Raw genomic sequence first — 26,621 nt, 5'->3', positions numbered from 1 at the left:
CTATCATTTTAGCATATGTCAAGTAAGCTTGTGAAGAAAGTAAAGTAACAAGAAAAACCTAACAGATCCTTTCCTAATTCCACAAAGAAAGAGAATATATTAAAAACAATATCAGTAACAGCCACTACAGGTATATGCATATCATTATACATGTACACATGTGTATATGTTTGTAAAGCATATAAAATTATCTTGAATAGGGGTTGACAAACCAAGGCTCATAGGCTAAGAATGGTTTTTAGATTTTTAAAGCGTTGTTAAACGAAAACAAAAAACAAACCCCCCCCCAACCAAGAAGAGAGGCAACAGAGATCCACAAAGCCTAAAATATTTACTATATTTACTAAAGAAAACATTTGTTCATGCCTGATCTAGAAAAGAGACATGAAACACTTCTGGGGAGCATACAATAGGAAGTTTCACTTTCTACATAACACACTTAAGAATTATTTTTTGCTTTCTGTTTTACAAAAAAGGGTCATCATTTTTTAATGACTTTTATTTTTAATTTAAAAAAATGTATCTATTAAAAGAAAGTCACTTTAAAAAGTAAAACGTGCAATCAAGGACATGTGGGAACCACGGACTCCTGGGCTAAAGTCTCCATATGGGTGAGAAGCCTCTCTAGCACCAAATGAGGGAGACGCCAGAAGGCTTTTGGCCCCCTTGTTTTGGATGCCACCCTGTTCCCACTGCCACCAGTGCAGGAAGCATCTCCTATATCCAAATGCCTTTCAATCCTAAGCTTCAGCACTAATGTTCATGTTTGAGGGTGGGAAGCAACAGTGAAGAGGTAACCTGGAGGTCTTCTCTGAATTATTATTAAATATACAGGATTTGAGAAAAGGTAGTTCCTAAACAAGAAATCAGAATCTACTAGTCTATCCCCCAAATCTACCAAGTAACTATCTAAACTAAGAGCACTATGACCTTCTTTACTCAGCCTCACCACCACTTCCAACGTTTGCTGGGGTCCTTGTCAGGAAGAAGGCCACCCCATCTTAGCTGCACTCAGGGATATTACCAATCACACTGCCCACACCAGGAAAGGACACACCAGCACTGCCCCATCAGTGGCCTTCTCTTACTCTCTCTCACTCTTACTCTCTCTGTAAAACCCATCCAAGTCTACAAAGGGCTTCTGGGACACAAGAGCAGCCCCCCACTTATGAGAGTGCAGGGGGGCAACTACTTTTTCTATTTAGCTCAGGAAGAAATCTTTTTTTTTCTTTTTGTTCCACTCTGACATGAAGCACACAAAAGGCAACTTTGATATCCATGCTTCTAGGTTAACAATGTGAAAATCACATGGTAAAAACCATTGCATTCTACTTACATAGGATGTTTTGGATTCGGCATCCCAACAGTCACAGGCATAATGGGCCATCTCATTCTCCATGTGCTGTCGGAAGCGGAGCTTATCTGGAGATACACCAACCTTCACGAGGTAGAGGTAGATGCGGCCAATGAAATAGCCTAATACTGAGTTGTTAATCACGCCCTAAAAATAAATGAATAAACAAATAAGTAGATAAATAGGCAAGCAGCATGCAAGCAAGCATAGAGGAACGAACACACACAAACATTAATGCTTTTGAAGGCCAAGGTACCATTTTCCATTGAGTTATTCATCATCTACTGAAAAATTTTTGAAACACAAGGTAAGCTAATTTATCCAGCTTTCAGAACAATCTTAAATACCCAAAATGTGATCTTGGCTATTTTCAAAAGCTTTAACTGTCAAGATAACAAGCAGATAATAACAGCGTCATTCAAAATCTTTCTACCATACTCACTGGGTCAGCAAAAATTCAGCCTAATACCTCATACCTTCTAAATCTACAGTGCTAAAAATGACATTCATAATAATGATCCTAAGGAATTGTAAATATATTCCTTCTGAATTAGCAAAAGTCATAAGACATGTTGAGGGGATTTTAATGTACTCTTGTCCACTGAAATTTGTGAATCCCATATAGTATATGTAATCTTATATTTTTAGTACAGAAGGATCTCAGAAATCATCTAGCCCCATCTCCTAGTCCCTGCAGGGCTCTTTTCTGCAAAACAACTGGCAAGTTATCACTCAGCCTCTACTTGAATATTTTCAGACAGGAAGCTCATTGTTCCCAGGGCAATTCATCCCACTATTAGGCAGCAGCTACTGTTGGAATGTTTTCACTCACTTATTTCTCCAAGCAAATAATTAGAGAAATTCTATTACATGCAAGGCCTTACCCCAATTGCTATGGGTAACGCAGAAGAGTTTAAAATCCAGAGGGCTTGCTTTCTGTGAGTCAAAATGTCTCCCCAAAAGTAGTATACACTGTTAAAAGTCAGATTGATGGGGCATAGTTCAAACCAAGAACTTTTTTCCAAGCGCTCTGCTAAACATATTTTTCACGTTAGCCCCAATGGTCCACATGGTGGCGTGTTCAGGTAATTTCCTCCCACTATAATAATAGTGTGTAATAAATACTGTATAAAAACACATACTGTATCAAAATAAAATGCCTGCCAAAATAAAATATTTTGTCATCCAGTACACAGAATTTGCTAAGTGCCGAAAACCTGGAATAGGTATAATCTAAATTAAGTTACCTATGGAACCTCACCTGTTCAACAGCATCTCCTAGGCGCATTTTCCGAGCAGACTGTCCGCTGACCTGGGCTTTTGCTGAATACAAATACAGGTGGAGGTCTGCCACATTCTGGAACTTGGGATGGTCTTTCTCAGTGGGATCTACAAAGTGCTCAATTTCTGCCATTGTGAATTCTCTGAAAGCCAAAATATAAGGGATAAAAGTTGCACACTTCACTATAAAAAACAATAAACAAAAGCCATTATTTTCAACTTCATTCTACAATGATACAGAAAGATATGGAAAATAGTTTTTAGAGAACAGATTGATACAGTTTTTTAAAGTTAGGAAAACCTGAGCAAACATCAGACACACACAAAAAATGAGATACTGAATAATGGCTTCCAAATAAAATGATTTTCCTTAAAGCATTAGCAAGTCTTTATAGATGTACACTAAATGAAGCTCCTGATATTTGCTTTTCATAGAATGGGAAATTAAAAGTGAATTGAAATTATTCTTTAGCTTTTATAACAGTGTGATTTCTTCCTTTTTCATGCTCTGAACAAGTAAATGACTGCTAATGGCACCATACAGCTGGTGTCTTTAGAGTAGCAGCTTCTCAAATAAAGTGTTATTCAAGGCAGAGGACATAAGGCATGAATTGAAAAAGCTAACATCACGCTAACTGCATAATGATGAAATAAGTAGGCACATAGTAATGGTTTTCCAAAGAGATTTCCCTGAATGGCAATTTAGTAGCTATTGGGTGGAAACGAGTTTTAAGTTAATTTTAGGAGTCAAAATCAAATCTCTCTTCTTTAAAACACACACACAATTTACTAGTGCACTTTCATGATTATCTCAGATGTTCTAGAAGTAATGAAAAATTGCTTAAATGGTTCCTAAAAATACATGAAATGCATTGCAAAAGAGCTTTGATATTTTTTTCAATTTTATTTTTTAATGGTATCGCTTATTTGGTCCAGCAGCACCTATGTCTTATCTTTCAAGAGCTATCAAACATCTTCTGTGCACATAGAAATATGAGAGAGAGAAGTATGATGTCTGTCCTCACACAGCTTCCAAGTGGGATGACAGCAAGAGAACATCTAAAATGAAGGGCAGATCAAAATAAGGACCTTGTCCCGAATCCCCAAATAATCTGCTGCCAAAGTCTTTCCATCTGTTCTGTCAAATAACCCCAGCTCAAAGACAGGAGATAGAAATCAACACTAATACTGATTGTATCAGCTGTCTGTTGTCTTTGAGTTCAGAGACTCTACCTGGAACTCTGGAGACATAAAATAGACACAGGACTAGAAGACAGAGCCAGCCAATCAAAATAAAATTTAATTTAAAAAAATTTCAGGGTAGGGCTTCCCTGGTGGCGCAGTGGTTGAGAGTCCGCCTGCCGATGCAGGGCACACGGGTTCGTGCCCCGGACCGGGAGGATCCCGCATGCCGCGGAGCGGCTGGGCCCGTGAGCCATGGCCGCTGAGCCTGCGCGTCCGGAGCCTGTGCTCCGCAACGGGAGAGGCCACAACAGTGAGAAGCCCGCGTACCGCAAAAAAAAAAAAATTTTCACATGAACAATCCAATGCTCCCAACCTAAACCAAAGGAATCATAGCTATACAAAGACTTATCACCTGATAACTCTATATCAAGAAGAAACACTAAACAAACAAGTCCTAGCCCTACCATGAAACAAAAGCCATGGGGATACTGACTCGTGGAAGGATGAGTGGATTTCTAGCCAGGATCTTGCAGAGGCACAAGACAAAACCAACCAAAATCCAGATGGAACACTTTGAACTGAAAGTGAACAAGGAATAAAATGTCAGGAAGCCCCAAGGGACTTTCCCCAGTTAACTCCTGGGATTGCTCCTCTGTTCTGAGCTGGGTTTCCTATTTACCACTTCTTATTCCACAGGCCCCAGGTTTTGCCTTACTTCACTGTCCTTTATAATCATCCAACAGCTACTCTACTTGATGTAAATCGTCTCCAAAACAGTGGCTTTAGACAAGCTCAGTCTCACACAGCTTCCTCAGTATTCTGAAAGCATGAGTGCAGACACTACTGGGACAGAGGGGAAGCCCAGAAGCAAGACGAGAAAAGATACGAAGAAACCCAGACATTGAGAAATAAAACAGATTTAAGTCTGACAAGTTTTTCATTGTTACAACACCTAGTTAAAGTTTAGGATTATCTCTTCTCTCTGCAGCAAGGTCCAGGAGGGTCCTCCCCACTCCATTTCTCTAGGCTGTGCAAGCTCCTTCCTCGTGAAGCCTCCCTTTTCTAGACCATTCAGCTGAAGGGACTATAGGCCTAAAGATACAGTCTGGTGAGAACATAGGAGCATTTCCTCAGAGGGTGTCATGGGGACTAACAAGATTAGGCAGGTGCTTTGATGTAGAGCCACAGGCTGGGATATGCTATGACTGACGCCTGTAATTACAGCAAGTAAGAAAAGAAGAGAGGAAATGGGTGGGCCACTGGGGCTGTGGAAAATACTTTTGGAGTCTAAGAAAGTTAAGTTTACCTATATATCCCATTTTTATATCGAATTTATTACCTTAAGAGATGACATCAGTAAGAAAATGTATAGAAATCTCAAAAAACTTAAGTCATAAATAGCTAAGTCATAATAAGTTTCTAAAGAAAAACGTAACTCAGAAGTGCCAGGATGCCTTCCCGCACATTCTGGATACACCTGACAAAGGGAGGTTATCAGAATAGAGACAAGACAGCATCTGAACTAGCATAGATAGCGGTAAGCTTGCTAGCTAAACACTGTCATAAAGGTGCCCCAAATATCTGGAGGAACACCATCTGGCTGCTGAAACACCCTCACCCCAATACCAGCAATGCCATCTGCCCTGGACACCTAGAACGGCCCTCCAGCCCTAACCATCACTTCCTCCCCACCTCACCCTACACTCATCTATACCACCACTGCCAGAAAATGCCTCGGTGTAGAAAATCAAGATCCTGCCATCCTCAAAACGTAAGATGAACAAGGAGAAAAGATCATTTTGGATCAGATGTGAAACTTCAGCTATTCTTCACCCTCCTTCCTTTCCCTTCAAGTCCACTTCAGTCACTCAAAACTGTCCATCATCCCAGAGATTACATTTGGAGGTAACAAACAAACAACAAGTATATAATCATGTAAGAAGGAAGAAGGCTGTTAAAACAGCAAGCTTTTGTTTCCACTTCAAAGCCAAAATCATTTACTAATTTCACCAGAAGAATAACATGGGCAGTACCTGACTCGGATCAGTCCAGATCGAGGGGAGATCTCATTTCTGAAAGAATTTCCAATCTGGGCAGCAGCAAAAGGCAACTTTCCTTGGTTGAATTCCAAAAGTCGTTTGAAATTCAGGAAAATCCCCTGTGCAGTTTCTGGTCTCAAGTATCTGGAGATTTAAACAAATCAGTCTGTTATAAAGGTGGAAATTATGTTTTCCAATAAATCTGAAATTCTAGATACAAATCCTAAAAGTCCTAAATATACTATCTTCACACAAAGCTGTATGGGCCCTAAAAAAAAAAAAGTTTTAGAAATAGAAATTTTCCTCAGTAGTAAACATTCTCAAACAGGTAATAGAGAAGGTATCAGGTGATTGGCAGGGCAATACCACTGTTAGACATGTCATTTAATTTCATCACTCCAGTGAATCACACATGACCTCTCTTACAATATCTCTAAAACCTCTGATATTCTCCTGACTAATCATTTACTTTGGAGGCAGATGACAATTTTAGATCCTTTTGAAAATAAAGTAAGTATACCTCTGCTGTTAACCTACATATTAAAGCATAACCGTGGAGCTAAAAAGAAGCCGGTATAGGCTGACATTTAACCTTAGAGCTCACTCATCACAATCATCACACCATGGCAGGCAATTTTCAGGGTTTTTCATATCATTTTCGTCTTTGTACCCAGAGACACAAAGAAATAGAGAAGTCCAGAAAGATCGACTCTTTGTGGTACTTTATATCTTCAGCCAGAGGCCTCTTCTGTATTTCTCCACATTTTAAAAAGTTACAGTCACTCAAAAACACCCTGATAGCCACTGTTTTCTTCTCAATTTCACAGACAATATTCTGGGCAAAACATCACATAAGAAAGCGCTCCCAACAGCCTACTTCAAAAGAAACGTTTTATGAAAACAACTTTAAAGTAAAGAAAAATTAAAATTTTACTCTTGTCTCACTCTTCTCTTTAACAGCTCTTTTCATTTTGTGGTTTTTATCCAAATATAAGTATAGTTACAGTTAATATATATATTTATTAAGTAGAATGTACTAAATTATACTTTATACTTTTCTATTTTCTAAAAAAATTGTAAAATTTTCTCATATTTAACAGTTGCAGAGTATTCTACTAAAACAACTTACTTTACTATAATTTATTTAACCGTCCTGAAATTATGGGATAAATAGGTTATTTCTAATTTTCATTTATACACTCTTGATAAGTATAGCTTCCTGTCCTTTTGAGTTATTTCGTTAGATAAATTCACAGGAGTGGGAAGGCAGGTCAGAGGGCATGGCCCATTTTATGACTCTCTGTATGTACTGCCAAAATGAAAGGTTCACCCTTGGCCTCTTCCCACAAAATATCCTAAATCAACCCACTGTCTTATTAAAATAATTCCAATAATACATTCTGTCACAATTAATTTTTATTATTTAGTTTCTACTCCAGGAAATATGATCTATCTAGCTTCATCTAGCAAAACCCATCCTCTTACCCTAAAATGAGACCATGAGAAAAATATCCGAAGCTATGAAATGGAATACTTTGACTAAGTTTGTTAACGATGGACAAGGAATCTGAACATACAGATTCTTCTTCTGAATCATACTGTAAACTGTTCAGGTTTTCTTTACTCTATCTGTGAAAACCACACTTTAGCTTGAATCAACAAACTAAACGTATCCTGTCCAACATAGTAGGTCACTAGTCACATGTCTATTTAAATTCTTAAAATTAAATAAATTTAGAAATTCAGTTTCTCAGAAGCACTAGCCCCATTTCAAGTATACGACAGCCCCATGTGGCTAGTGGCTACCGTATTGGATAGCACCGATTATAGAATATTTCCACCACTGCAGAAAGCTCCACTGGGCAGTGCTGATCTATAACAAATGGTTTCTAAAGTCTCCTTCGACAGTAAGTTCAATGTCTTTCAAAATCATTCTTCAACCCTCTCTCCTGCCCTATGCAGCTATAACTACAAGATGTGATGATCACAGACTTCTGTGTTTATTTTGTGACCAAAACAAAAATCATCATATATACTAAAAAAAAAAAACTATATTCAGAAAGAATTAGAAGAAATAAAATTTAAGAATACAACTGTCATTATTTCTCCATAATATATTTGTCTACACTTTCTACAAATCACTTTTCAAACATTTTCCTTCATGACTGATATTGATATTTATCTTTTATTACAAGTAATTTTAATAACTTCATTACATAAACAGTAAGTGATACATACCCAGGCATATTTCCTCCAGGCCCAATGAAGGTCTTGAACATTAAGTTAAAAGGCACTGGAGGGGAAAGATCATTTCCAGTAGTGGGGGATTTTACATTATAGTTCACAAAAAGATCCCCCAGTTCTTGCTGTCCATAGTTTTCAAGCTAAAGAATACATCAAGAAAATGATGAGTGCAAAAGACAGAAAAAACAAGGCATACAATAAAAAAACAAGGCATACAATATAAAACCCCATCCATCATTAAAATTCACCCAAAATAAAACCATCAGAATTAACCTAACCTTCAAGACATTTACATTAAACCCATAAACAGTTTATACTCTTTCTTTTACCAACAGAGAAATGGAGTCTCTTTCTGGGACCGACCTAAAATTCACACACATACCATTGAAAGATACAACGGTACAATGAAAGATAAGGTAAAATACCTCTTGTTCAATTATAATAGTTACTGGTTGGCAAGAATCTGAATGACATAAATAAGTTTTCACAGTTGAATTTTACTACTCTGTACACTTAAGAGCCAGGTGCACTTCCCTGTCTATTAATTAAATGTGCATGTAACTTTCCTTTCCCACCAGATATTAAGTTCCTTGAAGGTAGAAGCTGTGTCTTATTCACTTCTGCATTTTCCAGGGCACTGCACATCCTATACATTGATGATCAATGCCAAACCCTCTAAAATGATATATGAGCTCCAATTCAAAACCTTCAAATGACTATGACAAACCATCTAATAGTAAAGAATATTTAAAACTTAAAAAAAAAAACTTCTAATAGAAATAAAATAATTAGGTAAATCAACTAATGAGTGATGGCATGTGGGGTCAGAAAAACCAGGGTAAACCACCCAACTCTACCACTTATGGGTTTTGTGATTCAGGATCAAGCTCCAACCTAATCTCTCTGAGCCTCAGTTTGCTTATCTGTAAAATGGGGAGAACAGATTCTACCTCACTTCTTAACCACAGAGGGTGAATCAGTGCCTTTTATTTATTTAAAAAAAAATTTTATTTATCTATTTATTTTTGGTTGCGTTGGGCCTTCATTGCTGTGCACAGGCTTTCTCTGGTTGCGGCGAGCGGGGAGCTACTCTTTGTTGCGGTGTGCAGGCTTCTCACTGCCGTGGCTTCTCTTGTTGCAGAGCATAGGCTCTAGGCGCGCGGGCTTCAGTAGTTGTGGCTCGCGGGCTCTAGAGCGCAGGCTCAATAGTTGTGGCACACGGGGCTTAGCTGCTCCGCAGCATGTAGGATCTTACCGGACCAGGGCTCGAACCCATGTCCCCTGCATTGGCAGGTGGATTCTTAAGCACTGCACCACCAGGGAAGTCCGTCAATGCCTTTTATTTTTTTTAAATTTTTTTTTAAGTTTATTATTTATTTTTGACTGCATTGGGTCTTTGTTGCTGCGCGCAGCTTTCTCTAGTTGCGGCGAGCAGGGGCTACTCTTCGTCACAATGGGCGGGCTTCTCATTGAGATGGCTTCTCTTGTTGAGGAGCACGGGCTCTAGGCATATGGGCTTCAGTAGTTGTGGCACGCAAGCTCTAGAGCGCAGGCTCAGTAGTTGCTCTGCGGCATATGGGATCGTCCCAGAACAGGGCTCGAACCCGTGTCCCCTGCATTGGCAGGTGGATTCTTAACCACTGCGCCACCAGGGAAGCCCCCTCAAGGCCTTTTGGATAAACTATCATGCTTCATAAAGCTAACAAGGAGTCACAGGCACTAACAGGTCCAGAAAATGCCATTATGTGCTGAGGCAACAGATGGGCCTCTGGCCAGGGAATCCATTGAGGCCATTTCTGAGTATCAGGCTGTTTCCATGGGTTCCTAACATTTCACTAAAGATTAAATTGACAGCTGTATACAATTGACCCTTGAACAACACATAAAACTTACAGCTGGCCCTCTGTAACTGCAGTTCCCCTGCACCTGCAGATTCAACCAACCACAAACCGTGTAGTACTGTAGTATTTGCTACTGAAAAATAGCAGAGTGTAAGTGGACCTGCACAGTTCAAACCCACGTTGTTCAAGGGTCAACAAATGATACAATATGGCAAATCAAAACCCAAACTGTTCTCCTGGAACAGGTATCTGAGATGAAACAGAAAGTGCTCAAACTATAAATTATGACTTAACAAAACAACTAATTACTTCCTGTTTCTGACAATTTATTTGGAAATGAACAAAACTTAAGATCAAAGACACTCAAAGACACACGCACACAAAACTTTAATAAGTCTAAAATTCTGAATGGGAAACAGAATAATTTAAGAGTAATTTGAGGTGCTTTTCATTTCTTCTTTCTTATAAAGGTCATGCCTTTGGAAAAGGAAGGAAATGAGAAATGAGGGTGTGGTCATAATAGTATCAAAGAACAAGAACTGATTTTCTAAACCATCAGTAACAACACTAAAGCAATGAGCTTCAAGCAAGGGATAAAATATACTTCACAAGGTTCAAAATAAATTGGCAGATGAATCAATAGCCAGATTAAGAGGTTTTTCAATTTAAATAAGGAAGGAGAAATTTTCTCAGCTAATGTTGGAAAGCTAGATACCACAGAGGAAAATCAGCATGTTTAAAAAAATTAGGGCAACAGTGGAGAAGTATCCAGTAATTTTCATGAGAGAAAAGCAGAGTTAGAGTCCTACATTCAGCCTCATTTATATACCAATGTAAAGAAAAAATATATAAACACAGCACTGGTTGTTGTTTTCTTTTATCCAAGGAAGTAAAAAAAGTTTAAGAGGTGAGCCCTGGTGGACCTCATGATCAAACATGGTGCTGGAGAAATGTACTTTGCTTAAAATGATGGGATGAGGTGAGAAATCAGCAACATTCACATACAGGCATGTTCAACTTCCTGAGGCAAAGGTGTGCAGTTTTCATCATATTTTTAATGTAGTATGTGACCTAAAAAGGATAAGAGCTACTTCTGATATAGAAGGTATTTCTGCACTTGGTAGAAGTCAGAATAGATGATCTCAATGCCTTTCCTAAAACTTGTCAACTTCAATACAAATTATGAAACTAAAGGTCTACAGGAAAAGCGGGGGCCTGCTCCATCAGGTTCTAAAAAGAATAGCATGTAGTCAGGGACAGTGCAACCAGAAGCAGATCAAGTGGCTGATGAGACAGTGCTCATACAGATATCTGCCCTAAATCTCCACACTGAACGCTATCCATCATTAGACACTGTCCTGGTTTTTGCTGTTAAATCCAGAAAACTGGTTTCCGAGGAGAGAGAACTAATTTCATGCCTATTTACATTGACTTGCTAGTTTGACAGAAATAAAGGTTAGCCACAAAAGGCTGACAGAGAAGAAAAAAAAATGCAAAAAGAGAGGATATGAAGGACAGAAGGTAAACTCTCCTTTTTTACTACTGTGACCAGGTCAGCACAATATGGAATTCAACAGTTATCAAATGCTGAAAGACAGACAGCACCTACCTGGGTTATTGCGATCTCTCAAGTACTCACCTGGGCCAAGACACTTTCCATCTCTGATTTCTTCTCAGCAGAACACTTCTTATCAGACATCAATTTCTGTAAATGAGCTATATAAGAACAACAGTGTTAGTACATGTCAATTTCAATCAATGGGAAAAAGGACAATGTACTTTTTTTTTTTTTAATTTATTTTTGGCTGTGTTGGGTCTTCGTTTCTGCACGTGGGCTTTCTCCAGTTGCGGCGAGCGGGGGCCACTCTTCATCGCGGTGTGCGGGCCTCTCACTGTCGTGGCCTCTCTTGTGGAGCACAAGCTCCAGACGCGCAGGCTCAGTAGTTGTGGCTCACGGGCCTAGTTGCTCCACAGCATGTGGGATCTTCCCAGACCAGGGCTCGAACCCGTGTCCCCTGCATTGGCAGGCAGATTCTCAACCACTGCGCCACCCAGGAAGCCCCAGGACAATGTACTTTTGAGTTTCAATGTTGGGCAGGTAAAAAAAACGAACCTAAGGATAATGTTCTTCATTTATATGAATCCCATGGTTGATTTTGCAGGGACAGTCATGATATTGTCTTGATTCTTTCCATGACTTAGAACTTCCAATTATCTGTATATAACTTTTTTTTTTCAATAAGGGACTTGTTCTGTATACTTAAGATCTGTGCACTTTACTCTTTATATGTTATGTCCCAAGAAAAAATTTAAAAACTTGAGAGAAAAGTTTAATCCAAACCCTTTGTTTTGATCAGTCCTACTTAAAAGGTTATTTATCTGAGATGAAGAACCATACCTTTCAACAGATGGTCAGCACGAAAACACTCTCCATTTTTTACATCTTTCACCATGAAGTCAGCAAATTTGTCTACATGGCCAGAAGTCCTAAGTTAATAAATGCCAAGCCAATTAGTCATTTTCATACAAATTAACCCATAAACTTTACCTTAAAGACAATCTCCCTTCTATATATTTATCCAAAGTTTACATCTGTATATCTGAAAGATGGAAGCTCCCATATCTATTATGATATATCCCACGGTAGATAAATTGTACACCAAAGAAAATTCTTCCTCAAATCTATTCCCACCTTCTCCCCAACTTCTTCCTCCCCTTAGGAAAAAAAATACTAACTAGATTACACTTTTCCACAAATTGTCATAAAGTCTGTGCTACTTTGCAGAATCAATAAATCCATGCCTATCCCATTATCATTACTGATCTAAGCAAAGGCCAAAACCATGGGGAATTTGACTAGCCAAGACTTTGTGATAACTCAGTATAGACACTGAACCTTAAGGAAAGAGTTTTCTGCCACCGAAACCTGGTTGGACACTGGCATTATCTCTGTACAGCTATTAGTGGGGCAAGTAGCTAAAGAATAGGCTGTCCTGATCCATCATCGAGAATTCAACTTGTTTTAATTGGCTGAAATTATTAGGAGAGAGCCTAAACTATATAAATAGCGAAAATTAGCTCTTTAACAGGCAACATTAAATGAATGAAGTGATGAGATACAAAATGTAAGAATTCCTCTTTCAGTTTCGTATTTGAGAAATCCTGACCTGCTTTCAACAATGTTGGTAGGAATAATCTAAATTTCTGCATTGAAACATCAATACAAATAGTAGCATTTGATTTAAAATACATACACACCTTTGCCCAGAGCGTCTATGAATTTATACTAAGGAAGTAATCAGGATATACATAAAAATTCATCTATTGGGATGTTCAACGTAACCAAACATAAGAAACAACTTAAATGCCTACACGCATGCACTAGTTAAGTAAATTATGGCACATCCATAAAAGAGAATACTATTCTGTCATTAAAAATACTTTAGAAGAATACTTAATGACATAATGTTCACCTATATTATGTGAAAAAAAGCACTGTGCTACTAAACGCATATGAACTTAAAAAGACAGAAAGGATAAATACAACATTTTTAACATGGCTACCTGTGGGCAATGAGTATATATTTTCTTTGTTTTTCTTTATTTTCCAGATTTTCACAATGAACATGGGTAGTTTTCTGAATCAAAAAGTTACTTAAGTATGCATATTAAAGAATGTCAACCCTCAAAGTAGAGACCTTACTTTAAAACTGGCTCAGGGGTGAGCATGGTGCAATCAATCTCCAGAATCTGTTCCTCTTGGATAAAGTGCTGCCTCCATGTCTGAATAATATTGTTTTTCAAAGCACATCCAACTGGCCCAAAATCATAGAGACCACTAACACCTGCAAAATACGACAGGAAAACGGGTACTCTACCTTGTCACTCTGAACGAATCAAAGCAAGCAGATGTGAGAAACTGATCCTTGTTAAGACTTCACATACTCCCTAAAAATGTATTCAAGTCAACACTTCAAATCCCTCAATACTTAAGAGCCTTATTTCCAGCTAGCTGACAGAAGTAAAACTAAAATGGTGTTACTCCATTAACTGCAGTATTTCCATATTTGAAATTTCAAGTAGGATTAGCAAAAAACTAAAAAGAAGTTCCTCCATATGTAAGAAACAAAATGAAAAAGCAGATTATAGTTTTCCGCCATAGAAATTAGAAAAGAATTTGCTGCATCAGCTGAGTAACAATGATCTCAAATTTTAGCACCCAATTCTCTAATTTATTCTTGGGTACTTGAGCCACTATTTAAACCTCAAGAGGTTAAACACTTAGAGATCTGCTCAGACTAAAACTCAAAACAGGTTTCAGTGGCAGAGTACTGAAAGTCTAATATTGTTGCAGTAATCTCTGTTAACTATGAAAAGTATCAGTGAATTATAGTTGTCTACATAAATTCATATAGTGTTCAGAAAGATGTAGAGATTTATCTGCATAGCCATGAAGAACGTTTTCTCCTGGCAGCTGCCATAATGAATAATCTAGAAACTATGGCTTACCACTGCCCTTGTGGGGAGCGGCACAGTACAGTCAGCCAGTGATAGAATGGCCCTCTACTGCTCTCAGATCTTCACTGGCATTTTAAGGGTCTGATATGTACATGGACACATCAAACGCTTAGTATCTGGGGCTCTCCAAATACCCTAAGTCTTAATGGAAAAACGCTATCTCCAAACATAAATAGGGTTGAGGGAAATAAGAACTGATATCATGCCAAATGAATGACTCTAAACAAATGAAAGCAAGCTATCTATCCTCTGCTTTGTGTGACCTGAAACTATTAGGTATCAAGCAAGCTGTGGTTCTAAGAACAATATTAAAGTCACTAACAACACAATTTTTCTTTCTCTCATTAATCCCCTACCTCCATAAATAGCAAAAGCTTGATCGTAGAAGAACCTCCTCTTCAGGGTATCTTCCATTTTTGCTCTGTCTACAACATCATCTTTGGGCTGTAACGCTAGCTCCTGTAAGGGATTTTTAAAGAGAAAATAATGTGATTGAATGAGTGAGTGGGAATTTCAATTTATACATGTGAATTTACTTTATTCCTCAGCAGAATTTACTATAAAATTTAGCAGACAAGATTTTGATACCCTTAAAACCAAAGAAACCTTAGGGTTTTTTCCCCTTTGAGTTACAGAAAAGATACGTTTACTTAATTATTTAGGAAAGTATACGATCATTTCCAAGATTACAAGACTAAGCTTACTTAGATGCAGATACTGATAAGCAATATCTGAATTTTTAGTGGATCACTGTAGCAAAATAGCGACTTAAAACTCCAAACAGGAAATTCCCTGATGGTCCAGTGGTTAGGACTCAGTGCTTTCACTGCCAGGGCTGGGTTCAATTCCTGGCTGGGGAACTAAGATCCCATAAGCCATGCAGTGCAGCCAAAAAAAGAAAAAACTCCAAACGATTTCAGTCTGTTGATGGGACGTTTATAATTTGAAAAGTTTGGGAGCAGGTATCAGGTGACTAGAACTTTTCTTTAAAAGAAAATAATTTAAAACAGCATAACCATTATTTGCAGGTATAGGAGAATTCATAAAGAACACAATGCCTTCCAGGGAAATTCATGGAACATAACCAGTCTAGGATTTGAGTCTCGGGGAAGAAGGGGTAGGTGAGGGTTGAGGAAGGCTTTGTAGAGAAATTTTGAATTACATGTTTAAGGGATGAGGAAGGAGTCTGCCAAGTAGAGGAGGAGGAGGAGGAGAAGGTATACTGGATAAATAGAGATAAAGCAAATGTTACCTGTTCAGAAACTTTTCTAGGTCTCTCCTGCCCAAACAGATTAAATAAAGATAAACAATCTTATACCTACTTACATTCCTTTTTGAGGATCCTGAGACTCACCTTTGCTTCCAGAACCCTCTTCCGGGCTTTGAGCTCCGCTACTGCTTTGTCTACATCGACCTGGGGTGCTTTATCTTCTTTCAGTTTTCGCACAAGATCTCCCTAGCCAACAAAGAGAATCTGTATTCACAACTGGTTTCAGAAGTCAAGAAAAGTTAGGAATGGGTTTTTAAGCATGTCTTTTAAAAAGTATACATGTAAGAATGAGGAAATTCAAATGTTTATTATGTGAAAGGTCATTATGAATAACTGTAGGTCATTGCCCTCAGCACTTATAATCTAGCAGAATATCCAAATACAAGCACATAAATAACTATGCTTGCAGGGTAATTATTACTGGTTTGTTTGTTTGTTTTCTTTGTGGGGAGGAGATAGATGGTGGAGAGAAAAGCATTGATAAAAAGTAAAGAGCAATATAATTACTGAGAACACAGAAGAACCAATAAATAGACTACCCTCTCCTTGAATCCCTCTCCTTTCTTGCATACAAAAAAATGACTATCTTAGTTTTCCGCTTACTTCTCTGACCATTTCTTCTCAGTCACTACTGGCTAATCGTCCTCTGCCCTTTATTGTTGGAATTTTTTCCTTGCTACTACTTTCTTTAGACTACTTTATTCACTTCCAACAGCCCTGTACACTGATTTTATTACAGTAATGTGGTGGAATAGGCAATCTGAGAAAACAAAACACCACCACATGGTCTGGGAAACTTCAAGATGAGAAATTAAAGTTATCAAATTAATAGAGCCCTTGGGTGCCCAACAGAAGCAACTGCTCTCTAAAGGAGTAGACCTTCCATAGGCCTTTCAGGATTTTCATAGATTAGGGTTACCAAAATAATAAGCACTAAACTCAAAATTTAAAAATCCATGAGGAAAGAAGCCACCATGTATGAGACTCAGCAGAAACGACAAATAACAAAATTAGATCCTTTAAAAGTATCAGAATGACCAAATACACTTTTTAAATGCTCAAGATGTTTAAACTAAAATAAAAGGAGGAATCAACAACATAAGCAAAGAACAAGACACTATCAGAAACAATCAGGGGACTTGAAAAAGAACCACACAGATCATCTGGAAATAAATCACTGAAATCCAAAACTCACTGGACAGTTTAAATAGCAGATCAGACACAGTTGAAGACAGAATTAGTGACCTAGAAGAACGACCTAAAGAAATTATCCGTGGATAATTTCCATCCCATGGAATGCAGCAGAGAGACAAAGTTGAAAATACAAATGAGGTAATGAGACACAGAGAAGAGAATGGAAATGGGATAGATGTCCTCCTTATTCCCCTCTGTATTTTCAAACTAATTCCTCTTTTCTCCTTCTAAAACTCCTTTGAGGAGCCTGTCATCATCCTTTCCCCCTGTTGTTGATATTTTCTAAGCTCCTTCCTATTTTCCCTCATTCAATGACAGTCCCCCTCTCCTGCAATTCATTCTACTTTAGAATGTCCCAGTTAGGAGGTGAAAAAGCTGTTTAAAATGATCTCAACCTAGAGCCTAACTCTGCTTATGTACAATGAGAAGAATTTTCCCAGTTTTAACATACACTGAATTCTCCAGGAATGCACCCAGGAAAATGTAATTTAAAGGAAGACTAAAATCAACTATACTTCAGTTTTTTAAAAAAAGGAAAATTGTACCTTGTTTTGTTCAGAATTTTACAAAGTTGTTATTATTTGAAATAAAAAACAAACAAGCCATGTGACCACAGGCTATGCTGCCGTTCTATCTGAGTAAACAATACAGTATACCTTTATCAATGCGCACTTACAGCAACTGCATGCACAGTAAATCTACGTAGAGGTATAAGCATCTGCTTAATTCAATATAACTTCCAGTGGAGTCATACCCCCAAATCTACATATTAAAATAATATTATTTTATTATAAATTACTTTTTATTTATTTGTATTACACTTACAGCATTACGCATACACATATCCTTCTTTAATTTATGTAGATATTTCATATGAATTTCATTACAGGGTAGTAATGGAGAATTCCAAAATATCTGGTGTAAAAGGGTACACTGGGTCCGATATAGTTGAGAACCACTGAATTGGTTCTTCCTCTCAATCTCTTACTGTGTACAAATAAATCTGGTCTGTTATTATACTAGCAGTTTTTATTCTATTATCTTGACCTCTCTAGCTAAAGCAACATCCTCAGTCACCTTCTAACTTTAACTTCTTTATTACACGTACAATACCTGAAATCACCCTGTCAATGGATTGTCAATTCTGGCACTCAAATATTTGTTGCCTGCTATCACAACCTAAATCTAGCACAATGCTAAGCACTTAGTACTTGGTAAATATCTACGGGCTTATTCTTTACTCATTCAGTGGTTCTTTTCCCTTCCTCTACCCGTCAGAACACTTATCTCATAAATGTTCACTAATAGTGCTTTTTGATGGGGATAAGAACCTTGTGAGGGTCTGTGTTCTGAAAAGAGAGTGGCGAGCAGTTCTTTTTGAATGTTTTAAGGAAGTAAGCAAGCAGTTCTTTTGAATACCTACCCTTATGTGTCAAGTATTGGCACTCCCATATTTTCTTTTGGAGCTTTTCAAAGGACACTGGGCAAGCAAGGCCACAAGTAGGTAAAGGTAAAGGTAGGAAGAATTTAAAAATTTTTAAATTAAAATTAGTTTTCCTGAATCATTTTTCTGTCTCTTAAAGTTCAGGCATAGAATCAGGCACACATACATTCAAGGATAGGTTAGCTTTCAACAGAAGCAGTGGGAGAGTGAGGATTCCTACACTGAGTTAATCATCTCTAAAAATCTCAGTGAATTAAGGTAATAATCGTGTTTATTCTGAATAATGGAATAATTAAAACCATGATTTATAATGATTTAATTGTGTAAACAAAAGAATTGGAGGTGATCGAAACATGGAAAGTAAGTACTTAAGGATTCCTAATTTCTAATTATTTTCTTCCCTCTTTCTTCACCACCAACTATAGTCCGTGTGTGTTGAATGAAACCGATGTGAAACATCATCAATGTTTCTAAATTACCTTTAAGAAACATCAACTAGAAGCTTAATTCCTGCATAAATTCTTATCATAAAGACATATATTAGAACTAAGTCTGTGATTATAAAGCAGAATAGTTACTAGGTGAGAAATCATTTCGAGGGATCTTTTTCATGCATCCTTCATGTATATCATGATGCATATTCAGTTGACCAAGGAAACACAAGAAGACATTTCCTCACCTTTTTAAGATGTTTGGCTTTACACATACGGGCCTAGAGGGTTCTTGTTAAGATTAAAAAATTAGTTTCAGATTTCCAAGTTTTATAACCATTGACAAAAACTTCATAAACTTATCATTTGTCCTTTGTGGATTAAGCAACAGGTTTAATGGGCACTCTCAGTTCCGAAAATCACAGCAGAGAAAAATCCAGGGCTCTACAATTTCCCAAAATTGAATTTTATTATTGGCCACAAATACTATCAGTTGCTTTTTGAAGTGACAGTCTCACTTCACTCATTTTCCAGAAAATGAATGAATGCCCAATACCCAAGACTGAATAACAACTTTTTGTCAGACATTTCAGAGTGTTTCATTCTTGCAACTCGAACAATCATAAGTGCTCTTCCTCAGACAATCATCATATGTGGGTATGCTTTATGCATACTTCCCGTTTAGTCACACAGAATATTAAAAAGATGTGTGCACAAAGGTCCGAATTTAATAAAATTAATAATTCTTATTGGGACTTCCCTGGTGGCGCAGTGGTTAAGAATCCGTCTGCCAATGCAGGGGACGCGGGTTCGATCCCTGGTCCGGGAAGATCCCACATGCCGCGGAGCAACTAAGCCCGTGCGCCACAACTACTGAAGCCCACTCACCTAGAGGCTGTGCTCCGCAACAAGAGAAGCCACCACAATGAGAAGCCCGCGCACTGCAACGAAGAGTAGCCCCAGCTCACCGCAACTAGAGAAAGCCCGCGCACAGCAACGAAGACCCAACACAGCCAAAAATAAATAAATAAATATTTAAAATAATAATAATAATAATAATTCTTACTGCTTTTTCAAGGATACTCTAAAGCAAAACTGAGGTTTTGTTTTGTTTTTTTGTTTTTTTTAAAACATGTGAGAGTGTGGCAGAGAATATAATGACTTGGCTTAGTATCCCTGACTTGATTAGTGCTCAGGGCCAGCAGTTCTACTCACCATGCTTTGCACCATCAGTGCAAATGTCAACACAGTGAAAAACGCAAATAACATTCTTAGTTTTATTATGAAAATGGTTTTGACCTTGGAGACCTCCAAGAATTTGCAGACCACACTTTAAGAACCACTGCCCGAGAGCAATAGTTCCCAAACAAGATACTCCAGGACAAAGTTTTCACCAATATGCAGTAAAAGGGGGAAAAAAAGAAAAAAAAAAGACAATGTATTAGACCTTTTTTCAAAGCTAAACCTGCTAAATATAAAAGACTGTTCTTTATTCTGAGTTATGGTTTGTCCTTTCTTTGGTATTAAAATATACTTTCTTTTATGAAATGAAAGGGGAAATAAGATGGTAGTTTGTTGACACATTTCAGTCAGTCAACAAACCAAATCATTAAAAAACAGCATCTACGTAGCATAGCAGATTGGGAAATTTATATGAAATACATATTTATCTGAAACACATGCCACCAACAAGACCAGTTATTAAGCACCTTAAAAAATCCCACTCCAGGGGCTTCCCTGGTGGCGCAGTGGTTGAGAATCTGCCTGTTAATGCAGGACACATGGGTTCGAGCCCTGGTCTGGGAGAATCCCACATGCCGCGGAGCAACTAGGCCCATGAGCCACAACTACTGAGCCTGCGCGTCTGGAGCCTGTGCTCCGCAAAAAAAAGAGAGGCCGCGATAGTGAGAGGTCCGCGCACCGCGATGAAGAGTGGCCCCCGCTTGCCACAACTAGAGAAAGCCCTCGCACAGAAAGGAAGACCCAACACAGCAAAAATAAATAAATAAACTAATAAACTCCTACCCCCAACATCCTCTAAAAAAAAAAAAAAAATCCCACTCCAAGGATGCCTTCAATTGCACAAACTTCACAGTGGAAATATGTAGAATGAGTAGAAGTGACCGTGTGTCTCATTTCCTCATATAAGCAAAAAAACAAACAAACAAGAAAACCATGAAAAAAAAAACCGGTTTAACTAGATGATCTTTAAATTCCCTTCCAATTGACCCTGGACTCAGTGCGATTCAAAGTTCCAGGTAGTTAACTAATATATGCGTGGTCCTGGAAAATTAGGGGAAAAAACAAAAACTAACTTACATAAACTAACTTACATATTCAAAAAATACCTTGAAGTACCAAAAAACTAACAATCAAGCCAACATAAACAATACACAAGATAGTAATAACATCGGAAGGCTATTCCATCATCAAAGTTTACTTCAGTTAACTAGTTCCACAGTCTTACTACAGATGGATAATTTGCACTGCAGTTCCAGGCTAACGTGGCAGAGGGAGGGGTTTGGGTGTATGTTTTTCCAAATTAGATGTATTCTCCCTTCTAAAGTGAAGTGAAAAAAAAAAAAAGTTGAGAGTTAGAGAAAAGACAAAGGAACCACACCTAATTTCATTTGGGGAGGGTGGGTGGAGGGACATGGAGAATAAGCATTCACAGCGCTTTGGTATCAAGAATAAAGAAAAAATTAAGCCCATAGTGAAATTTCAGAATAAAACACTACTGAATCAGTCAGGCTCAAACCAGGAAGAAGTAGATAAAGTGGCAGAATTTGCCGAATTTTCGGCAGCTCTGCCTCAATGAATTATTTCCGAGGGAGGGATCCACCCTCCATAGCTAAGGCAAGTTATTGCATCAGGCGCCCGTGCAGGAGAAACCCATTCGGTGTTCACTACTAGGTCATCAATCCCCGGGGTCCTATTCCGAGCTTCTGGCTCTACCTGACTGGATGTGAGAATCCCTTGGAAATAATCTTTTCCTTGTCCTCTCTAAATTCTGATATTCATGCAGTGCCCTAGGAAAAGGAGGCCTGTATTAAATCACCAAGCTCTCCAGCCCATGAAACCTCCCTCCCTTCCGCAAAATCAAATTTCAAAATGTTCCATACGAAGGATGGCTGACTTCACCGAGTCACTCAGGGACATTTACAGCTTCCCACGTTTACGATCTGAAAGCTCACTCATTCTGGGGAACCCAGAAAAGGTGACAGAAGCGAAGGACGATGAACTCACATTATTAGAAAAGAAAAAAAAAAAAAGTTCAACACCTCCCCACATCCACGTTTCAACTATTTTTATTTCCTCAACGGACCATTCGGCTAACTAAGCACCGAATGAAGGAAGATGTCAAGGAGTTAACACTATTCAAAGCATCTTGAAGATTAAAAAACAAGAGTCAGACAGTGAGAAGAGAGAACCCGCAGCTTCGGCTCGTAATTGATCAGGGAAGAATTAGGAATCTCGCCACCCAGAAAGCACAAAGAACACAGCAGGGACTGGAAATCTTCAGTTGAGACTATTGAGCTAGGACAGGAGGAGAAGCAAAGGGTCACAGATCCCAGCCCCATCGGAGAAGCAAGTGGTACGGGCAGTAACAAGGATTGGGAAGGGAGAACAGATCGCATGAGGAGGGAGGCAGAACGTCGAGGGATCCGAGGAAGTCACCCCAGGAGAGGGGAGGACAGGGGTCCACCGGAGGGGAGGTGGCCGGCGCACGCGGGGACTTGGGTCCAACGTGGGGAAGGCGAGGAAGATGCCTAGAAACCAAGAGCTTCCAGAGAATGAAGGAGAGGGATAATCGGTGAGGTGGACCGGTGCCCGGGGAAGAGAGAGAGAGGGGGGGAGAAGGAGGGGACCAGGGAGAGGAGAGCTGGGGCTGAGGGGAAGGCGAAGAATGCCGGTACCTGCTGGCGCACCGCTAGCCTGAGAGGTGCCAGCACCTCCTCAGCCCCCGCACCATCCATGCTGCTCCGGGATGCGGCAGCGGGGAACGAGGTCGGGGCGCGGGCTGGCTTGCTGATGGGCCGGCAGGGCAGAAGAGGAGGCCGGGCCGGGAGCCGGGGTGGCGGCGACAGCAGCAGAGCGGCGCGGGCAGCTCTAAGCAGCGCCGGGCGCAGAGAGGGCATGAGACCGCTGCCCTGGGAGGTCCGGAGGGGGCGGCGGCGGAAGCGGCGCGCGCGGCCGGGCCGAGTGCATGATGAAATCGCCGCGTAAACGCCGCTGTGCGCGCGCAGCCGCACATTCCCCACCCCCGACGCGGCGTCGGGTCGCCACCAGCCGATTCGACACAAAATCCCGGAAGGACCCGGCATCCCTCAGAACCCCGAGAGGGCTTGCCCCACCGTGGGCGTACGGGAGGGCTGCGAGGTCCCAGGTAGACCCCCCCCCCAACGAACAGATTTGCACGATTATGTGTCAGTGGGCCTTCAAGGACGCAGCTCCATCCGACACATGCTGACCGAAGCTCACGAGGACATTCAGAGCACAGGCTTGTACAGGGGCACTGACGCCCTGGCCGACCGACGGGAGTACACACTTCTGTTTGTGTTCTTTCGCCCCCTGGTTCTTAAAGGCTCATTAGACATCACATCAGATAAGGACTTAGACTCAGTGTTGCTCAGCTCAGATGAACCTCCGATAAGGAAACAGATCAAGAGAGGTTAATGATTTGCCCACCTTCACCCATCCATGCCTTCCAATGTCAAGACAAACGTTGGGGAAAGGAAGGGGAAGAACGACGGGCTTTTTGGAGAAGATCAGTGCTGGCCAGCCTTTGAAGGGCGAACAAGATTTGAATCAGCAGAGATGAGAAAAGGCTGGGAAAAGATAATGTGCCGGAGAGTGGAGATGAGCGTCCAGGTGCCTGGGATTCCCTCCGCCTGGCCTTGCTTCAGCTGACCTCCCTCTTGTAGTTAGGCCCCCGCTGATGGACCCTCCGGAAATGGCTTCTTCCCTCCCTCCTGCCCCAAGGGCGGGTTGACTGCAAAAGCTGGATAAAGAATGTATTAGTTATAGAAATAGCATTGCACACACCCACCAGAATGCCTAAAATGGAAATGATGGAAAGTGCAAAGTGATGCTCTGGGACTCTCCCACACAGCTGAGAGGAATGTGGATTTGTACAGCCGCTTTGGAGAACTCTTTGACAGTAGCTACTGAAGCCAACCATACACACCTTATGGGTGGCCAGCAGTTCCACCCCAGGAGTATACAAGAGTAGACAAGCTCAACAGAGTGAAGTCGCCTTTCCCAGAACTGTGAAATTTCATATTCTCTTCCTGTTCCGGTTTGTGGTTCTGGAGAAGTACACACAATTTACCATAAGCAGAGCAGGTACAGAAGGACCTTCTGCAATATTAAACAATTTGTATTTTTAAAACTTTTATTTCAAGATTTGATATTTACTAGTCAGAATTTTTATTTGGCTTTATTTTAATAGGTAATTAAAAAAATTTTAATTGAAGTATAGTTGATATACAATATTATATAAGTTACAGGTGTACAAGACAGTGATTCACAGTTTTTAAAGGTTATACTCCATTTATAGTTATTATAAAATACTGGCTATGTTCTCCGTGTTGTACAATATATCCTTGAAGCTTATTTTATACCTAATAGTTTGTACCTGTTAATCCCTTGCCACTATATTGCCCCTCCCCCTTCTCTCTCCCCAATGGTAACCAATAGTTTGTTCTCTATATCTGTGAGTCTATTTCTTTTCTTATAGTCACTAGTTTGTTTACTTTTTTAGATTCCACATATAAGTGATATTTTAGTTTTCTGAGAAACCTCCATACTATTTTCCACAGTGGCTGCACCAATTTACATTCCCACCAACAGTATATGAGGGTTTCCTTTTCTTCACCTCCTCGCCAACATTTGTTATCTGTATTCTTTTTGATGATAACCATTCTGGCAGGTGAGAGGTGATATCTCATTGTGGTTTTGGTTTGCATTTCCCTGATGATTAGCGATGTTGAGCATCTTTTCAAGTGCCTGTTGGCCATCTGCTTTTCCTCTTCGGAGAAATGTCTATTCAGTTCTTCTGCCCATTTTTTTAATAGGGTTCTTTGGGTTTTTGCTTTTTTTTTTTTTTTGATCTTGAGTTGTATGAGCTGTTTATATATGTTGGATATTAACCTTTAACAGTCATATCATTGCAAATATTTCTCCTATTCAGTAGGTTTCTTTTTGTTTTGTCGACGGTTTGCTTTGTTGTGCAAAAGCTTTTAAGTTTAATTAGGTCCCATTTGTTTGTTTTTGCTTTTATTTCCTTTGCTTTAGGAGACAGATCCAAAAAAAATATTGCTACAATTTATGTCAAAGAGTGTTCTGCCTGTGTTTTCCTCTAGGAGTTTTGTGGTTTCTGGTCTTACATTTAGGTCTTTAATACATTTTGATTTTATTTTTGTATATGGTGTGAGGGAATGTTCTAATTTCATTCTTTTATATATAGCTGTCTGATTTTCCCAGAACCATTTATTGAAGAGACTATCTTTTCTCCAGTGTATATTCTTGCCTCCTTTGTCATAGATTAGTTGACCGTAAGTGTGTGGGTTTATTTCTGGGCTCCCTATCCTGTTCCACTGATCTCTCTGTTTTTGTGCCAGTACTATGTTTTGATTACTGTAGCTTTATATAGTAAAGTCTGAAGTCAGGGAGCATGATTCCTCCAGCTCTGTTTTTCTTTCTCAAGATCGTTTTGGTTATTCAGGGTCTTTTGTATTTCCATACAAATTTTACAATTATTTGCATTTTTAAAACTTTTATTTCAAAATTTGATATTTATTAAGCGTAATTTTTATTTGGCTGTATTTTTTAATTAATTAATTTATTCATTATATTTGGCTGTGTTGGGTCTTCGTTTCTGTGTGAGCGCTTTCTCTAGTTGCGGCAAGCAGGGGCCACTCTTTATCGCGGTACGCGGGCCTCTCACTATCTGGCCTCTCTTGTTGCGGAGCACAAGCTCCAGACGCGCAGGCTCAGTAGTTGTGGCGCACGGGCCCAGTTGCTCCGCGGCATGTGGGATCTTCGCAGACCAGGGCTCGAACCCATTTCCCCTGCATTGGCAGGCGGATTCCCAACCACTGCGCCACCAGGGAAGCCCCTTGGCTGTATTTTAAAGGTAATTTTGAATTTATATTAATAGTTTTCTATATGAAAAGCAATTAAAATTTTTACACATACTCTTAGTTACATTTTTATGTACGTTCAAATTCTGTACACTTTGAATACAGTTACATCTTTTTCAAAATTCTTTAGGTCAGTAATGTCTCATCTATGTTCGTGTGAGGACAGTCTCATCACTAGTCTCCAAATCTGTCCTTTCCCCGCTCCAGTTCATCCTCCCCACTGCTGCCTCAGTGAGTACTTCTAAAAGGCAAAGCTGTGCTTGTTGCACCTCTGCTCAGGACACTCCATTAGGTCCACATGGCCCTTAGTAGAATTTCCTAAGTGGTTTTCCTTAGGAAACTACTTCTGCAAGATAGTAATAATGGCTTATATTCTTTGAACGCTTACTAGGTATCAGTTAGTGTCCTGAGTTATCTTGTGTAATTTACTCACCAATCCAGTGAGACAGGATACATAATAATTCCCATTTTACAAATTCAGGATTCAAGACACTAAGATATTAAACAGCTACGGTCACACAACTACTGAGAGTGGAGACCAGAATATGAGTCTGGGGCAGGGAGTGGAGGGGAGTGGCAGTTTTGCCATGCAACTCATGAAGCTGGTGAAGCTTTCAGTGAGCATGGGAACCTGCTCATTTGGATGCACTCTCTCAAGGCTCTGGAAGAGGCCCT

The 26,621-nt window shown here is 39.5% G+C and overlaps 1 protein-coding gene and 1 long non-coding RNA gene across 2 annotated transcripts in view; one reads left to right on the top strand and one right to left on the bottom strand.

Moving 5' to 3' along the window:
• The window catches only part of GARS1 (glycyl-tRNA synthetase 1), a 40,292-nt gene extending 17,305 nt beyond the window's left edge, over positions 1 to 22,987 (bottom strand). Inside the window, exons 1-10 of the mRNA XM_081243860.1 lie at positions 22,719 to 22,987; positions 15,817 to 15,918; positions 14,819 to 14,921; positions 13,648 to 13,789; positions 12,343 to 12,431; positions 11,584 to 11,660; positions 8,098 to 8,243; positions 5,854 to 6,003; positions 2,616 to 2,778; positions 1,337 to 1,501 (exon numbers count right to left, since the gene is read on the bottom strand). Of these exons, the coding sequence (XP_081099986.1) occupies positions 1,337 to 1,501; positions 2,616 to 2,778; positions 5,854 to 6,003; positions 8,098 to 8,243; positions 11,584 to 11,660; positions 12,343 to 12,431; positions 13,648 to 13,789; positions 14,819 to 14,921; positions 15,817 to 15,918; positions 22,719 to 22,940 (1,359 nt within the window). The 5' untranslated portion in view covers positions 22,941 to 22,987. The remainder of the gene's footprint in view (positions 1 to 1,336; positions 1,502 to 2,615; positions 2,779 to 5,853; positions 6,004 to 8,097; positions 8,244 to 11,583; positions 11,661 to 12,342; positions 12,432 to 13,647; positions 13,790 to 14,818; positions 14,922 to 15,816; positions 15,919 to 22,718) is intronic.
• A 134-nt stretch (positions 22,988 to 23,121) lies between these two features.
• LOC308622422 overlaps positions 23,122 to 26,621 on the top strand; it is a 67,445-nt gene continuing 63,945 nt past the window's right edge. The window contains exon 1 of the long non-coding RNA XR_014016629.1: positions 23,122 to 24,147. This is a non-coding gene — a long non-coding RNA (uncharacterized lncRNA). The remainder of the gene's footprint in view (positions 24,148 to 26,621) is intronic.

The sequence above is a fragment of the Mesoplodon bidens genome, assembly GCF_964165515.1.
Source record: "Mesoplodon bidens genome assembly, chromosome: 9".
Lineage (NCBI taxonomy): Eukaryota > Metazoa > Chordata > Mammalia > Artiodactyla > Ziphiidae > Mesoplodon > Mesoplodon bidens.
The sequence above is the reverse complement of the archived record's forward strand: the minus strand, read 5'-3'. Positions and strand labels throughout refer to the sequence as shown.